This window comes from Hyperolius riggenbachi, chromosome 4, assembly GCF_040937935.1.
Source record: "Hyperolius riggenbachi isolate aHypRig1 chromosome 4, aHypRig1.pri, whole genome shotgun sequence".
Taxonomy (NCBI): Eukaryota; Metazoa; Chordata; class Amphibia; order Anura; family Hyperoliidae; genus Hyperolius; species Hyperolius riggenbachi.
Genome location: NC_090649.1, coordinates 365,921,426 through 365,936,519, shown reverse-complemented (window position 1 = coordinate 365,936,519; position 15,094 = coordinate 365,921,426). Strand labels below are relative to the sequence as shown.

At 43.4% G+C, this 15,094-nt stretch overlaps 1 protein-coding gene across 1 annotated transcript in view; it reads right to left on the bottom strand.

The window, feature by feature from the left end:
- LOC137504052 (sulfotransferase 6B1-like) overlaps positions 1 to 6,907 on the bottom strand; it is a 57,284-nt gene extending 50,377 nt beyond the window's left edge. Inside the window, exon 1 of the mRNA XM_068231976.1 lies at positions 6,644 to 6,907. Coding sequence (XP_068088077.1) covers positions 6,644 to 6,854 — 211 coding nt within the window. The 5' untranslated portion in view covers positions 6,855 to 6,907. The remainder of the gene's footprint in view (positions 1 to 6,643) is intronic.
- Between the last annotated feature and the right edge of the window lie 8,187 nt (positions 6,908 to 15,094).

Here is a 15,094-nt window from a genome sequence, read left to right as displayed (position 1 = left end):
GGTGCAATGTTAAACTTTAAAGAATAAACAGTTTATGAAAGAAAAAAACAAGAAAAAATCTCTATGGGCTTTCTAACAGGAGTGATCACATACAATCCCCCTATCCATCATTGCAGCAATTTACTGGGCAAAAGGCAAGGCCTTCAGGTATCAACAAACTGCAGATTGGCTAATTACAGATAAGACAGCCAATCTGAATTTATTCAAATCTGAAAACCCTCCCCTGCTGCCATTTCATTCCTACTATTAACCCACATAGGTTTTACTTAAAATAAAATGCATTGTGGCCAGTGGGGGAAAGTTATGTTGGGGGATGTGACCAAATAGCTTGGTCACATCCGGGGTTGGCTGCCACCCAACACTGACCCAAATGCATTATATTTTTGCTAAACAGGAGTTTTTTTTATATCTTGAATTAAGAGACCCACCCTCCAGAACTGTGGTTCAGGATCTTGATTCTGGACTTATTTTTTTAAGGTATAGAGGCTATCTGCGCCTTAAAAAAAAAAGGAGGTGCAGAGTGCTATCTGCAATACATAATGCACGTTACCCTAGCGATATGTGCATTACCCGAGGGGACACTGGCACTATTGCAACGCTCCTCATACTACAAAGTAAAGAAGAAAGAATAGACATGTAACGATCAGTGTCAGGATTGGGTGACCTGCAAAGCACCAATTCACTGCTCTGCATACACCTTCAGAACTGTTGTAAATTTCAAGTACACCTGTGAGAGGAATATGGAGGTGCATATGTGTTTCCTTTTAAATGATACCAGTTGCTAATCTATTCAGACTTCAGTCACACTACCCAATCCGCATGCTTGTTCAAGGTCTATGGCTAAAAGACTGGGCATCTCTTGCAGTCCATGCTATGCATGGAATCGTCGCTGAATACAGTTTCTCCACAGGATACAGATTGCGGGTAATTTTGCCTTGGGTCCATTATTGACGTTTTGTATATGGTGTGCCTCTGAGGAATCGGCTTTTTGGCTGTGAAACACGTGTCAGGCAGTCTTTTATGCGAACTGGAACTCTGAATTTGTATCCATACATTGTGTCTACAACCGTAGAAGATGGACGTAGAACTGGTTCGAAACCCAGCCCGAGCACTATCTGCACAGAGTTTGTATGTTCTCCCCATGTCTGCATGGGTTTCCTCCAACATCCCAAAAACATACAGCTAAGTTAATTGGCTTCTCCCTAAAATTGCCCCTACACTGCAATATATGCATTAGATGATACATATGACTATGGTAGTGATTAGATTGTGAGACCCTCTGAGGGACAATTAACCCCTGGCGGTAACCCTCGACCTGAGCACAGGCTCCGCTTTGTCAACTAATAGCCATAAGCCAGTGCTCAGGTCGGGCTGCCTAAAAAAAGCATGTGCTCTCTGTTTCTGGGTCCCGCCAATGATCAGCGCTGCGAAGCGGGACCCAGACTTCCCCCCCAAAGGCTTTCTACCTTTGTTCTGGGATCCCCATGTCCCCATTATTCTTCTGGGGACCCGGCGGCCAATCAGTTCGGCGGCTGCAGTGTTCGTGGCGTGATGTCGGCAGGGGGCGGGATTCATTTTAAAGCACACCTGAACTTTTTTTAGGCAGAGTAAAAAGAGAAGTGAGCCATGTGTGTATATATACATGTATAGACATATATATGTATATACATATATATGTGTATACATACAGTGGCTTGCAAATGTATTCGGCCCCCTTGAAGTTTTCCACATTTTGTCACATTACTGCCACAAACATGAATTAATTTTATTGGAATTCCACGTGAAAGACCAATACAAAGTGGTGTACACGTGAGAAGTGGAATGAAAATCATACATGATTCCAAACATTTTTTACAAATCAATAACTGCAAAGTGGGGTGTGCATAATTATTCAGCCCCCTTTGGTCTGAGTGCAGTCAGTTGCCCATAGACATTGCCTGATGAGTGCTAATGACCAAATAGAGTGCACCTGTGTGTAATCTAATGTCAGTGCAAATACAGCTGCTCTGTGACAGCCTCAGAGGTTGTCTAAGAGAATATTGGGAGCAACAACACCATGAAGTCCAAAGAACACACCAGACAGGTCAGGGATAAAGTTATTGAGAAATTTAAAACAGGCTTAGGCTACAAAAAGATTTCCAAAGCCTTGAACATCCCACGGAGCACTGTTCAAGCGGTCATTCAGAAATGGAAGGAGTATGGCACAATTGTAAACCTACCAAGACAAGGCCGTCCACCTAAACTCACAGGCCAAACAAGGAGAGTGCTAATCAGAGATGCAGTCAAGAGGCCCATGGTGACTCTAGACGAGCTGCAGAGATCTACAGCTCAGGTGGGGAATCTGTCCATAGGACAACTATTAGTCGTGCAATGCACAAAGTTGGCCTTTATGGAAGAGTGGCAAGAAGAAAGACATTATTAACAGAAAAGCATAAGAAGTCCCATTTGCAGTTTGCCACAAGCCATGTGGAGGGCACAGTAAACATGTGGAAGAAGGTGCTCTGGTCAGATGAGACCAAAATGGAACTTTTTGGTCAAAATGCAAAACGCTATTTGTAGTGGAAAACTAACACTGCACATCACTCTGAACACACCATGCCCACTGTCAAATATGGTGGTGGCAGCATCATGCTCTGGGGGTGCTTCTCTTCAGCAGGGACAGGGAAGCTGGTCAGAGTTGATGGGAAGATGGATGGAGCCAAATACAGGGCAGTCTTGGAAGAAAACCTCTTGGAGTCTGCAAAAGACTTGAGACTGGTGCGGAGGTTCACCTTCCAGCAGGGCAACGACCCTAGACATAAAGCCAGGGCAACAATGGAAGGGTTTAAAACAAAACATATCCAAGTGTTAGAATGGCCCAGTCAAAGTCCAGATCTAAATCCAATCGAGAATCTGTGGCAAGATCTGAAAACTGCTGTTTACAAACGCTGTCCATCTAATCTGACTATGGGAGGGTGTGGAAGGGAAATAGTTAATTATAAAAGTCCATGTGGGGATTTTTATTAACCCCCCTGGCGGTCTATTAAAAACCGCCAGGGGGCATCAGAGCAGTGTTTTTGTTTTTTTTTGTAAATCATGTAGCGAGCCCAGGGCTCGCTACATGATAGCCGCTGTGCAGCGGCATCCCCCCGCCCTCTTCGATCGCCTTTGGCGATCTCCGATCAGGAAATCCCGTTCAAAGAACGGGATTTCCTGGAGGGCTTCCCCCGTCGCTATGGCTACGGGCGGCATGACGTCATCGACGTCGTGACGTCATTGGGAGTTCCGATCTACCCCTCAGCGCTGCCTGGCACTGATTGGCCAGGCAGCGCACGGGGTCTGGGGGGGGGGCCTGCGCAGCAAGCGGCGGCGGCTAATCGGCGGGTAGCGGCGGCGATCAGATTGCACACGCAGCTAGCAAAGTGCTAGCTGCGTGTTGCAAAAAAAAAAGCATGCAAATCGGCCCAGCAGGGCCTGAGAAATCCTCCTGCGCGGCATACCGCCAGGGAGGTTAAATAAAAATGAATTTTGGTGTAATTTACTATTTGGCCACAAGATGTCCTCCGTCATCATTTCCGATTCACGTACGTAAGTACGTGAATTGGAAGTAATGCGTGGCACTTAACAACAGGAAGATACAATGAATGCCGGCGTCTCGTAGACGCCGGTATTCATTGAATCGGGGACTTCGATTTATGAATGGGAACTGCGTTCCCATTCATTCATCTCCCCACTAACCGGCTGTAACGGTGGTGCGCTCGCGTGCGTGCACAGGAGCGAGCGTCGGCTGAATACAATGCACGCCACTGCCGACTTGTATTCATGGCCCTGGTGCATTTTGTGAACTTTGCTAGGCCGTGAATATACTGCACGGCGTGCAACAAGTAGTTCGTTGTAATAACCGGGACAAATGAGCAAATAAAATGTGTGGGCTTTATGAATCGAAGCACATTTTTTTAAAAACTATAATGGCTGAGAAATAATGATTTTTTTTATTTTTTTTCTTATTATTCCCTTTACAATTAGGGCTGGATTTATACGGTTTACTGCCCAAGGCCATTGTCACCAGCTGCCCCCCTTCAGTATAGGTAGTGAGATGACCCCTCCCCCCTTCCCTCCAGAATAGGTAGCCTGATGACCCCCCAGTAAAGGTAGCCAGATGACCCCTCCCCCTTTCCCTCCAGTATAAGTAGCTAAATGACTCCCCTAATCCCTCCTATCCCCCCTCCCTTCCTCTGTATAGGTAGCCAGCTTGCCTTCACACTGCAGCAGCCATCAGCGTCACTCATTTCTCCGCTCGTCTCCAGTGTAGAAGCTTCCTCTCCCCCACCATCTCCAATGCTGCCCATGTCCATAGCCACCAGCCACAATGAAATGTGCACAGAGAGCAAGGTGGCTGCTGCATAGGCGGTTAGCTGTAGAGTACCGCGATCTCTTTGCATTGTAGAATTTGCAAGCTTTCAAATACTGCACCAGTTTAGCCTGCTGCTTTGGTGCCCTTGCTCCTGTGGTGCCCTAGGCCATGGCCTAGGTGGCATTCACCTAAATCAAAATTATTCATAGCAAAAAGTACCACCCAAAGAAAGCCTAATTTGTGGCAAAAAAAAAGAAACAATATATAGATCATTTCAGTGTGATAAGTAACAATAAAGTAAACGCTGAATGAATGGGAGGAGTGCTGAAATGTGAAAATTGTTTTGGTTTTTAAAGAGACTCTGTAACAAATTTTTCAGCCTTAGTTCTTCTATCCTATAAGTTCCTATGCCTGTTCTAATCTGCTCTGGCTTACTGCAGTCTTTCCTAACTGCACTGTCTCTGTAATAAATCAATGTATCTTTCCTCTGTCCTGTTTGTCGGGCTAAAGCTTGATTGTGTGGAATGTGCAGGGCTGCTTGTGATTGGTAGAAGCGATACACACCCTCTGCAGGCCCCCTGCATACTCTGAATGACTCATACACTATGCTTAGCTGAGCCTATTAGAAGCTGGTTAGTTTGTTTGTAAACACTGCCTAAAACTGTTAATTACAAGCCAGGATTGCAGCAGAGAGTGGCAGAAACAGCACAGAGGGGCACAGGAGAAAATAATAAATAGAATGGTATGCTTTTTATTGTAAGAATATTAGAGTACAGATTCTCTTTAAGGGAAAAAACCCTGAAGTGGTTAAGCAAATGATCACCGTGAACCTAGCTTTTGTGAATGACCATCCGCATCTCATTGATGCTGGATGATCATTCACTACAGGGAATCTGATTGGTGAATAAGAACACATGTTCCTATTCCCCAATCAGTACTCTGCCGCGGGAAAGAGAGTTGATGTTTGATTGGTTGCGGGCATGTGCACAGGCTGTAAACTGCAGGATGAGTATCTATACCCCTGGCGCTGAAGTGAAGTCCACAGGGGATGTACCGGTTAATGGCAGGTTCTCATACTGAGACTAATGACAGTTTCTCACACAACTAAAGGGTGGGGGGGAAACTGTTCTTTCCTCAATTCTTTTCAAACTAATAGGTGTCCCTATTTATCATATAAATAAACAAACTAGTAATTATACCCAGCCCCAACATGCCTTATACAGATAGGCAGCATGATGTGGTAGTGGAAAGCACTGGTCTTGTACTGCTAGGGTCCCAAGCTCAAGTCTAGATCAGAACAATATCTGCATGGAGTTTGTATGTTTGCATGGGTTTCTCATGGGCACTCTGGTTCCCTCTTAAATACCAAAGTATATGACTATTCCAACCCAAACTTCTCTTTAAATATGACTATGGTAGGGATTAAATTCGGAGCTCTCTTAGTGACAGGCAGGCTCTTGTAAAAAACAAAAAAGGACACAGGTAGACTGGGAGCCCGATCTGGTGTATTATCAAAGGGACACTCGGAGTATATATATGATGAGAAGAGATATACTCACAAAATTGGGTTGCTGAAAAAAGCAACCACTTTTCTCGCATGTGAGGAATTGCCGTCCTCACTTGGCCTTGTTTCTGATAATATGGTTGGTCACAACTCCAAAAAGATTGGTCAGTGGGAAGACTTCCAAGTGTACACTCCCCTGTACAGGGGTAAAGGAGACTGGGAAAGCGTAGGAGGCGCCTCTGGACATATATCAGTAGTTCTAATCATTCATATAGTAGTTAGAGTAAGGTACTATAGTTCCTACCTTATAGTAGTAAAACTCACTCGTAAGTTAGTGGTAAATATTTCTCAAGTTTTATTGTGTCCCAATAAAACTTGAGAAATACTTACCACCACCTTACAAGTGAGTTTTACTACTATAAGGTAGGAACTATAGTACCTTACTCTAACTACTATATGAATGATTAGAACTACTGATATATGTCCACGGGCGCCTCCTACTCTCTTCCAGACTCTTAGTGACAGATAACATTACTATGAAATTTGTAATGTGCAGTAGAAGATGTCAGTGATTTACACATATATAATATAATAATACAACTGTAATGTCAGCGGCTAGGCTGGAAGTGTGTGAATTCATCATCATAACACAAACAACCAGTCATTCCTGAAAAAAAAAAAACGAGTTAGAGGGAGAGAGAGGTTTCTATGTCATAAGGTTCAGGGACGCCAAAGTAAAAATCTGGTCTGAGAAACAGCTTGCATCATGGTAGATGTTACTCAAAGTTGTAATTTCCTTAGCTTACCACATTTGGGGTATGTCATGATCAGGATGTCATCTTTTCTGGCTTCCAAAGTCTCCATAGCTTGGATTGTTTTTCCACTGCTCATGACAGAGGAGTACAGAATCCCCTTGTACTTAAATAGCATCTCTGCTGGAGTCATTTTGCTGACCCGTTTCTGTATGTCTGCAATAAATTGTTCTTGCATTTTCTTTTTGTCTTCGGAGTCAGACATTTTCCGTGCAGTTTATTGCAGCTAGATAGTGAGAAATATGTTCCCAAACACAAGAACCTTTCCTTTATATACACGTGTATTAGGCTCTGGGAGGGGTGTGTTTGCACATCTGTCTTACACAAGAGTCCAGGACTGATCATGTAACACTAGAGCCCAGAAATGAGCATGTAACTTATGATAGAAAGCAGTAATACTGTTTAGCTTAGCTTAGTCATGCAAGTCAACTAGGTTGCTGCAGTAAGTTTACAAATAAAATACAGTATGTAGCTGTCTGGCTGAGACCTAGCAAGCTGAATGAAATGTCACTTTAAAATAAACTAAAATACAGGTCATAAAAGCAATGTAGCCACTGCTGACCTCCTGAAAATACAAGTAGCCTGGCTACCTGCAGAGACCGCATCAGGGTCTCTGGATCAGAGAGGCCCACCTAGGGCCCACCGCCAGCTGCCAGATTAGCTCTTCATTGGTGCTATGCTGGTAATGATCACCTCTATGTGTGCTTTCAATAGTGGCAGTCATTAAAAAACGCCTCCCTAGAGATGGATTTCTTTTTTTAGCAATGTGTTTGCAGTTGCATTTTATTGATAATTACATTTCATGTCAAGAAAATTGATCTGTCTGACTAAATTAGGAAAATTGCACAGTGTATTAAGACAAACTCCAAACGCAATCGCAATAAGGGCTTATTTATTGCGATTTTGCAAAGCCATTTTACGGAGCAATTTTTAAAACCATGTGCAGTTTTTGCACATTCCTTTAAGAAAAATTGCTCTGAAAAATGGTACAAGCAGCAAGATTTCAATTTTCTAAAAACCGAAACACTGTTGTGAGGACACCCTCATAGGGTGACATGGCACTAGCGTTTTGCTGATCGCTGGCAATCTGCAGGTACATCACAATTACCTTCAGTGTGAACCAACCCTATTTGGTGCTAGAAAGAGAGTGGAGAGTTCCCCATGTGCTTCTTGGCTCACCTCACCTCTCCTTTCTTCTTGGCAAGCGCTGCTACCTGCAGATTGTTATGATTATGAGTCTCCGTGGAGCTGCAGTTCATGCCAAAAAAAAAGGTAATGTTTCACCAGCACAGGGAGGATGTAGAAAGGTCAGGAGATATGTGCTAACATGGAAACACTGCCTAGTGCCCCCTCACAGTTTATTACAGACTATCTCATGTGAGTAATGTTGGGATAGCAGAGGTCTGAATAGTTTTTTGACCTGTAAGGTTGGATTCTGAAAGAAATGGAGCTACAGGACACAGCTAGTCACATACATTCAATATATTCATTGCAAAATGTACAGCCATACAATGCAAACATATTGTGCATCAGGGGCGTTGCTAGACCCAAAGATCAGTGGCACATGCCACAGATCTTTTCGGGGGTGCCCCGAATGTCCCCCAGGCATAGTCAGAGCTGTGGAGCTGTGGAGCCTCTATGGTGGCATGCTGGGAGCTGTGGTACCTCAATGGTGGGCATGTTGGGAGCTGTGATGCATCAAAGGGGGATATGCTGGGTACTGTGGTGCCTCTGTGGTGGCATGTTGGGTGCCGTGGTGCCATGCTTGGTGTTGTGATGCCTTTTTGGGGGAATGCAGAGAGCTGTGGTTATTCTATGGGGCATGCTGGGAGATGTGGTGCCTCAATGGGAGGCCTGTGGGAGCATGGAAGGGGGTCCACTAGAAGGTCAGGGAATGCTATGGGGGGGGGCTGGCAGAAAGCCAGTCCGCCCAGTAGAAAGCCAGACCAGCCAGCACAGAAGCCAAGCAACTCTGCTTAGTTATAGTTACATAGTGACATAGTTATTTGGGTTGAAAAAAGACATACGTCCATCGAGTTCAACCAGAAAACAGAGTATAACACCAGCCTGCTCCCTCACATATCCCTGTTGATCCAGAGGAAGGTGAAAAACCCTCACAAGGCCTGGTCCAATTAGCCCCAAAAGGGAAAAAATCCCTTCCCGACTCCAGATGGCAATCAGATAAAATCCCTGGATCAACATCACTGGGCATTACCTAGTAATTATAGCCATTGATGTATTTCAATGCAAGGAAAGCATCTAAGCCCCCTTTAAATGCAGATATAGAATTTGCCATAACTACTTCCTGTGGGAATGCATTCCACATCTCAATCACTCTAAAGCTTGCCACTAACGGTCCAATTTCTAGCGAAAAATCGTTCGAGCGATCAGAAATTCTGATCGGATTGGTTGTAAATAATCTCCATTGGTGGACACAATCGATTATGAATGAGTGAAAAAAATGTCGCCCGAATAAATTTTCGTTGAACGAAAACTTGGATTTTCTTGGTGGTCGTGATAGATAGGAAGCAATGATTGGTTAGTTGATGGTGTAGTGAACGAATTTTCGTCCAATCAGAATTTCTGATCGCTCGAACGATTTTTCGCTAGAAATTGGACCTTTAGTGGCCAGCTTTACTGTAAAGAACCCTTTCCGAAATAAATGGCTGAAACGTTTTTCCTCCATATGCAGATCATGTCCTCTAGTCCTTTGTGAAGGCCTAGGGACAAAAAGCTCATCCTCTAAGCTTTTATATTGCCCTCTGATGTATTTATACATGTTAATTAGATCCCCTCTAAGGCGTTTTTTCTCTAGACTAAATAAACCCAGTTTATCTAACCATTCTTGGTAAGTTTATGTAACCTTCCATCCCTCAATTCAATTTTGATTCTCGTCTCTGCACCTGCTTTAAAACTGCAATATCCTTCCTGTATTGTGGTGCCCAAAACTAAATTCCATATTCCAGATGTGGCCTTACTAGAGAGTTAAAAGGGGGCAAAATTATGCTAGCAACTCAAGTTTTTATTTCCCTTTTAATGCATCCCAAAATGTTATTAGCTTTAGCCGCATAGGCTTGGCATTGAATACGATAATTTAACTTGTTGTCGATGAGTACTCCTAAGTCATTCTCCAAGTGTGATGTCCCCATCTGTATCCCATTTATTTTGTATGGTGTTAGACCATTGGTACAACCAAAATGCATGACTTTACATAGTTATCTTTAAATGGCACTGCCTATTTATGTGATACGCTGCATTTATTTATTTATTTTTGTATTAATGGAGAGGGGGCTTCATCCAACATTTTGCTGGGCAGGCCTACTTAGACCGCTGTTAAGTTCATGTAAATTTGGCTCCACACCCACATTCTGGAGCATGGGCCCACTCATTTTTCGAGTGCCTAAAAGTGCCCCGGATCTCTTAGGATCCTAGCAATGTCCCTGTTGTGCATTGTTAATTATTGCAAAATAGTGAAAGCTTACTTTATGTTTGTAGCACAGTTAAAACCTATTGTCATTGGTTCTGACAAGTGAGTCCACTCTCTCCTCCTTTTTCTCTCACCTCCCCCTATCTTCCTTTCTCATTTTCCTTTCCTTCTCTCATTTGTTTGCACTTTTCAAGGTCTTACTGACTACTATTCTCTTTGGGCTCGACATAGACCAGGAACCTAAAGAGGCTTACAGGATTTACTATATAAAGTATTGTTTGGTTGTGGAACTGCACTGAGTGGACAGATCCTCTCAAAGGGTAAGACATGCTGGACCTTCCACCTGGGTACTGCCAGGATCCACACAAAATCAAAGCTGATTGAAGTCCGCACAGTCTTCTGAAAGTTATCAAAGCTTAATTGCACAAAGTAGATTAACCTCCTTAGCGGTATGCCCGACGCGTATATCAAAAAAGGGCGCCTGGAAAAAAGGGCGCGGGGTGTAGCCGAAATTATAAGTTTGAATGCAACCGTATTTTTCGTTTAAGAGGTTATAAACGATAATTTAGTGCTAAATACGTTAAATAAACGGAAATGAAATGGCAAAATACCGTCTATAACAGTAAACGAATTCTGAAATGAAACGTCAAATAGCGTCTATAGCAAAAACGATATTTACACTTGTATTAAGCATAGTACTAGAATGGTAGGTTTTACAGGTATTTTACTACAATTATACCTAACTTTAGGGTCACAGATATCTCTCCTTATCCCTATCCCTCACACCTAGACCCCCCTTTGTGTAAATACACATAATGTAATAAATTTTATATATTACATATATTGTACTATAAATATACCTAACCTTACTCTCATACAGAGCCCTCCCTGTACCTATCCCTAACCCCTAGACCCCCCTGGTGGTGCCTAAACCTAAGACTTTCTGGTGGTGCCTAAACCTAAGACCCCCCTGTTGGTGCCTAAACCTAAGACTCCCCTGGTGGTGCCTAAACCTAAGACTCCCCTGGTGGTGCCTAAACCTAAGACCCCCCTGTTGGTGCCTAAACCTAAGACTCCCCTGGTGGTGCCTAAACCTAAGACCCCCCTGTTGGTGCCTAAACCTAAGACCCCCCTGGTGGTGCCTAAACCTAAGACCCTCTGGTGGTGCCTAAACCTAAGACTCCCCTGGTGGTGCCTAAAACTAACCACCCCCCTGGTGGTGTATATTGCACTGTATGTATACCTAACCCTCCCTGTACCTATCCCTAACCCCTAGACCCCCCTGGTGGTGCCTAAACCTAAGACCCCCCTGGTGGTGCCTAAACCTAAGACTCCCCTGGTGGTGCCTAAACCTAAGACCCCCCTTCTGGTGCCTAAACCTAAGACCCCCCTGGTGGTGCCTAAAACTAACCACCACCCTGGTCCTAACCCTCCCTGTACCTATCCCTAACCCCTAGACCCCCTAGTAATGCCTAAACCTAACCATCACCACTGCACAAAACACGCTAAACACATATAAACAATAATATATTTAATCCTTAAAATACTTCACTCCAAATAACATGAATAAAATAATTTAAATATTTGTAATAGAATAACTAGCCTTAAAATCACGTAGAAATCTTAAAATAACAGTAATTTGTAATAGAATAACTAGCCTTAAAATCACGTAGAAATCTTAAAATAACAGTAATATTTAAAGCGATATTTTAGTAACTATAATCAACGCATTAGAAGTGTAAAAACAAAGTTAATACCATAAGCGATGTATTTCTAATACAATCAGCTTTAGAAACGTTATTTAAGCATTATACATATGAAAACGAATTTTAAATGATAAAAGAAGTGTAAACGAAATTTTAGTTGTTATAGTTTTATAAGCGCATTTTTAAAACGAAAAAACTAGTTAAAACCCATATAAGCGAAATTTACAAACGAAAAAATAAGTATAATACAAAGTGTAAACGAACTTGTAAACGATATTTGTTATAAACTTTATCCTGTAAACGAAAACCTTTGTTAACACGATCCCTGTAACCGCTATTTCTCGTGCGCCCTTTTTTCCTGTCGGGCGCCGAATAGCCGATATTTTGCATTGCAGTCTATGGCGGCGCCCTTTTTGTCCACTATCCCTGTGCGCCCTTTTTTACTAGTTCCCGACACTGTGCCGGGCATACCGCTCTCTGTCCTCAGAAGTCCCCTATAATTAATTAATTTGCTCACATGGCTGCAAAACCTTTAGCTAGCACTAGGCTAGCTAGTACAGTTGTCCAGAACCCCCCGTTCCCCCCGTTTATACATTACCCAGCCTGGATCCGGCGATCATGCAGCTTCCCCTATCAGCACAGCTCCTCTATGGGGAGGATCTTTTTTTGCGCATGACCTCGTGACGTCGGCGACGTCATGACGTCATGTGCGCTCCTCCCCATAGTAAAGACCAGAGCTGTCCAAAGAGGCTACGCCGATCGCTGGATCCTGGCTGGGTAATGTATAAACTGTAAATCTCTTTAGAGATAGCGCTACACCAAAGCCCCTAAAATATGATTCATAAAATATCAAAGCCCATACAAATATTTCATATGCATGAGTAGCACCCTAGGAATAGAATATAAAATGATTGTTGGAGCGGCTCCTTCTATATTTAAAACAGTCTATCGCTAGAAGGTAGCGTCTGCACAACTGATAAAATGTCCATGCAATGGTTGTATAGCAATGTGGATCTAACTATTTTTGGCACCAAACTGATTACTACACGCAACACAAAGGCTGTGCCATGGGGGCGAGCTATGCCCCTAGCGTAGCTAATTTATTAATTTAAAGATTTGTGGAAAAGGGATACAATCCGGAATATTTAGATATGAACATACAGAATGTAAGGGAAAAGGATAGAATGACACTTATTAACGATCAGGAGCAAGGAAGTAGTGACAACAAGGAATACCAGTGTGCATTCATAACAGGATACAGTAACCAATATAGATATCTACAGGATATCATAAACAGATATTGGAAGGTATTGGGGACAGACCCCATTTTGAAATATGTTATACCTGAAAAACCTAAATTTATTTTTCGTAGGGCCCCTAACCTAAGAAATTATATAGCACCTAGTTGTGTTGAGCCCCCCAAAAAATCCTCTATCCCCACTGGATGGCAGAAACTGGGGGTTTACCCATGCAAAACATGCAAGGCATGTAGAGAAGGCAAACCCATAAAGAACACTGAAATCACCTCATTCAGCAACGGGAGAAAGTTTAAAATAACCCAATTCATAACGTGTAATGACAAACATGTGGTATATCTCGCATGGTGCCCATGTGGGTGCCAATATGTGGGGCGTACCACAAGAACCCTTAAGGAACGTATGGGGAACATATAAGAAACGTGAGCAAGGGCTTTACTGCACACAGCCTGTCAGCACATTTTGGTGAGGCACATCAGTGCAACACCAAGAATATGTCCTTCTGTGGGATATATAAGCTTATACCAAACTGGAGGGGCTGTAATAAAACCAGGGCCATCTCTCAGGCAGAGACAAGGTGGATATTCAATCTAGATACTCTTACACCCAAAGGGTTAAATATTGATGAGGATATTGTATGCTTCTTGGGAGAACAATGAGAGGGGGGTCGTGTGATTTATACTAACTGCTCATGTATATACACATGTGGGGATGTACTGTATGTATATCTTGCAGACACTTACTAATATTCAGGAAATGTCTTTGGGTAGACTGTCATATAGCGACCTTCATGTGATTTAAACTTACTATGTATTTAATGTAATTTTTACTTCATTTTTAAATGTGAATGGGCTTTCCCCCTGAAGGCGGGGTGCGGATCGTTGTTTGCGGGGGGCCTCTGTACTCCTATGATGTTGCTGAGGAGACAGATGTTCCCCTAGAGAGGGAGGAGGCCCATTGAGGACATAGCCATATAGATGATAGGTGATAGAAAGAGTTTAGGTGCACCATTGGTGCGTACGGATGGCCCGCATGCGTATAGTATAATGGGTACGCACGTGGAGCGCAGCGTTGCCACTTACGTACACAGCGTAATAGGAAGTTCGCGTGGAGCGCATTGCTGGTACGCAACGCTCGCACGCCAAAAGGGAAGTGACGTAGGCAAGGGGGAGGCAAGGATCAGCGCATAAATACTCTCACAGAAGTGCCAGGCCCCAGCTCCTGATGAGTCTTTATGACAAAACATGTCGGGCGGGGCCTAGGCACGGAAGTGAGAGAGTGAATATACCTTGACAGGCGTGGGCAGACGGAACGGCGTCCTGACCAGGCGGAGGTGGCCGCAGCGCGCACGGACATCACTCCCAGCACGGCAGGGGATACACGACGGCAGCCGGTGCCCAGCATAACTGGGGAGAGCCCGTCCCAAAAACTGTATGCTACACTATTCGTCTTAAGATTGTAAGTGCAACTGAGTTTTATACTTTTAATAAACTGTACGGTTTTACACTATGTGGAGTTTTTTCCTTTGAGGAATTCTATTGCTATACATGGTGGCAAAGCACAAGGTTACTGATCTGTGAGCAAGTGGACTACCCAGAGGCGGTGAGGGACGGCCCTAAGTGTCCCACTGTGCAACTTGGCCTAAACATAGGTCCTACCATCTGGTGAGTCCGGAACCTTGCGGTGTGGTGGTGGTGATCCTTATTGACAAGATTATCCAATATCTACACTATTTTGAGATCCACTATATTGAACTGTACCTTCTGCATTGCTATACAACCATTGCATGGACATTTTATCAGTTGTGCAGACGCTACCTTCTAGCGATAGAATGTATAAACTGTATATATCAAAAAGGTAAACAGGGCGCTCTACAATACAGTTAACCAATAAAAAGTTCCTTTTTAAATTAAGCCTTAACGTTTAAACATATAAAAGTCCCAAATAAGTCCATATGCCACGGTTTCCAGACTTATAAAGTGCAGTCAGTCTTCCTGTAACACAATAGCCAGTATACGCTCACCAGATGTTAAGCTGCCTTTTCAGGATCAGCTAA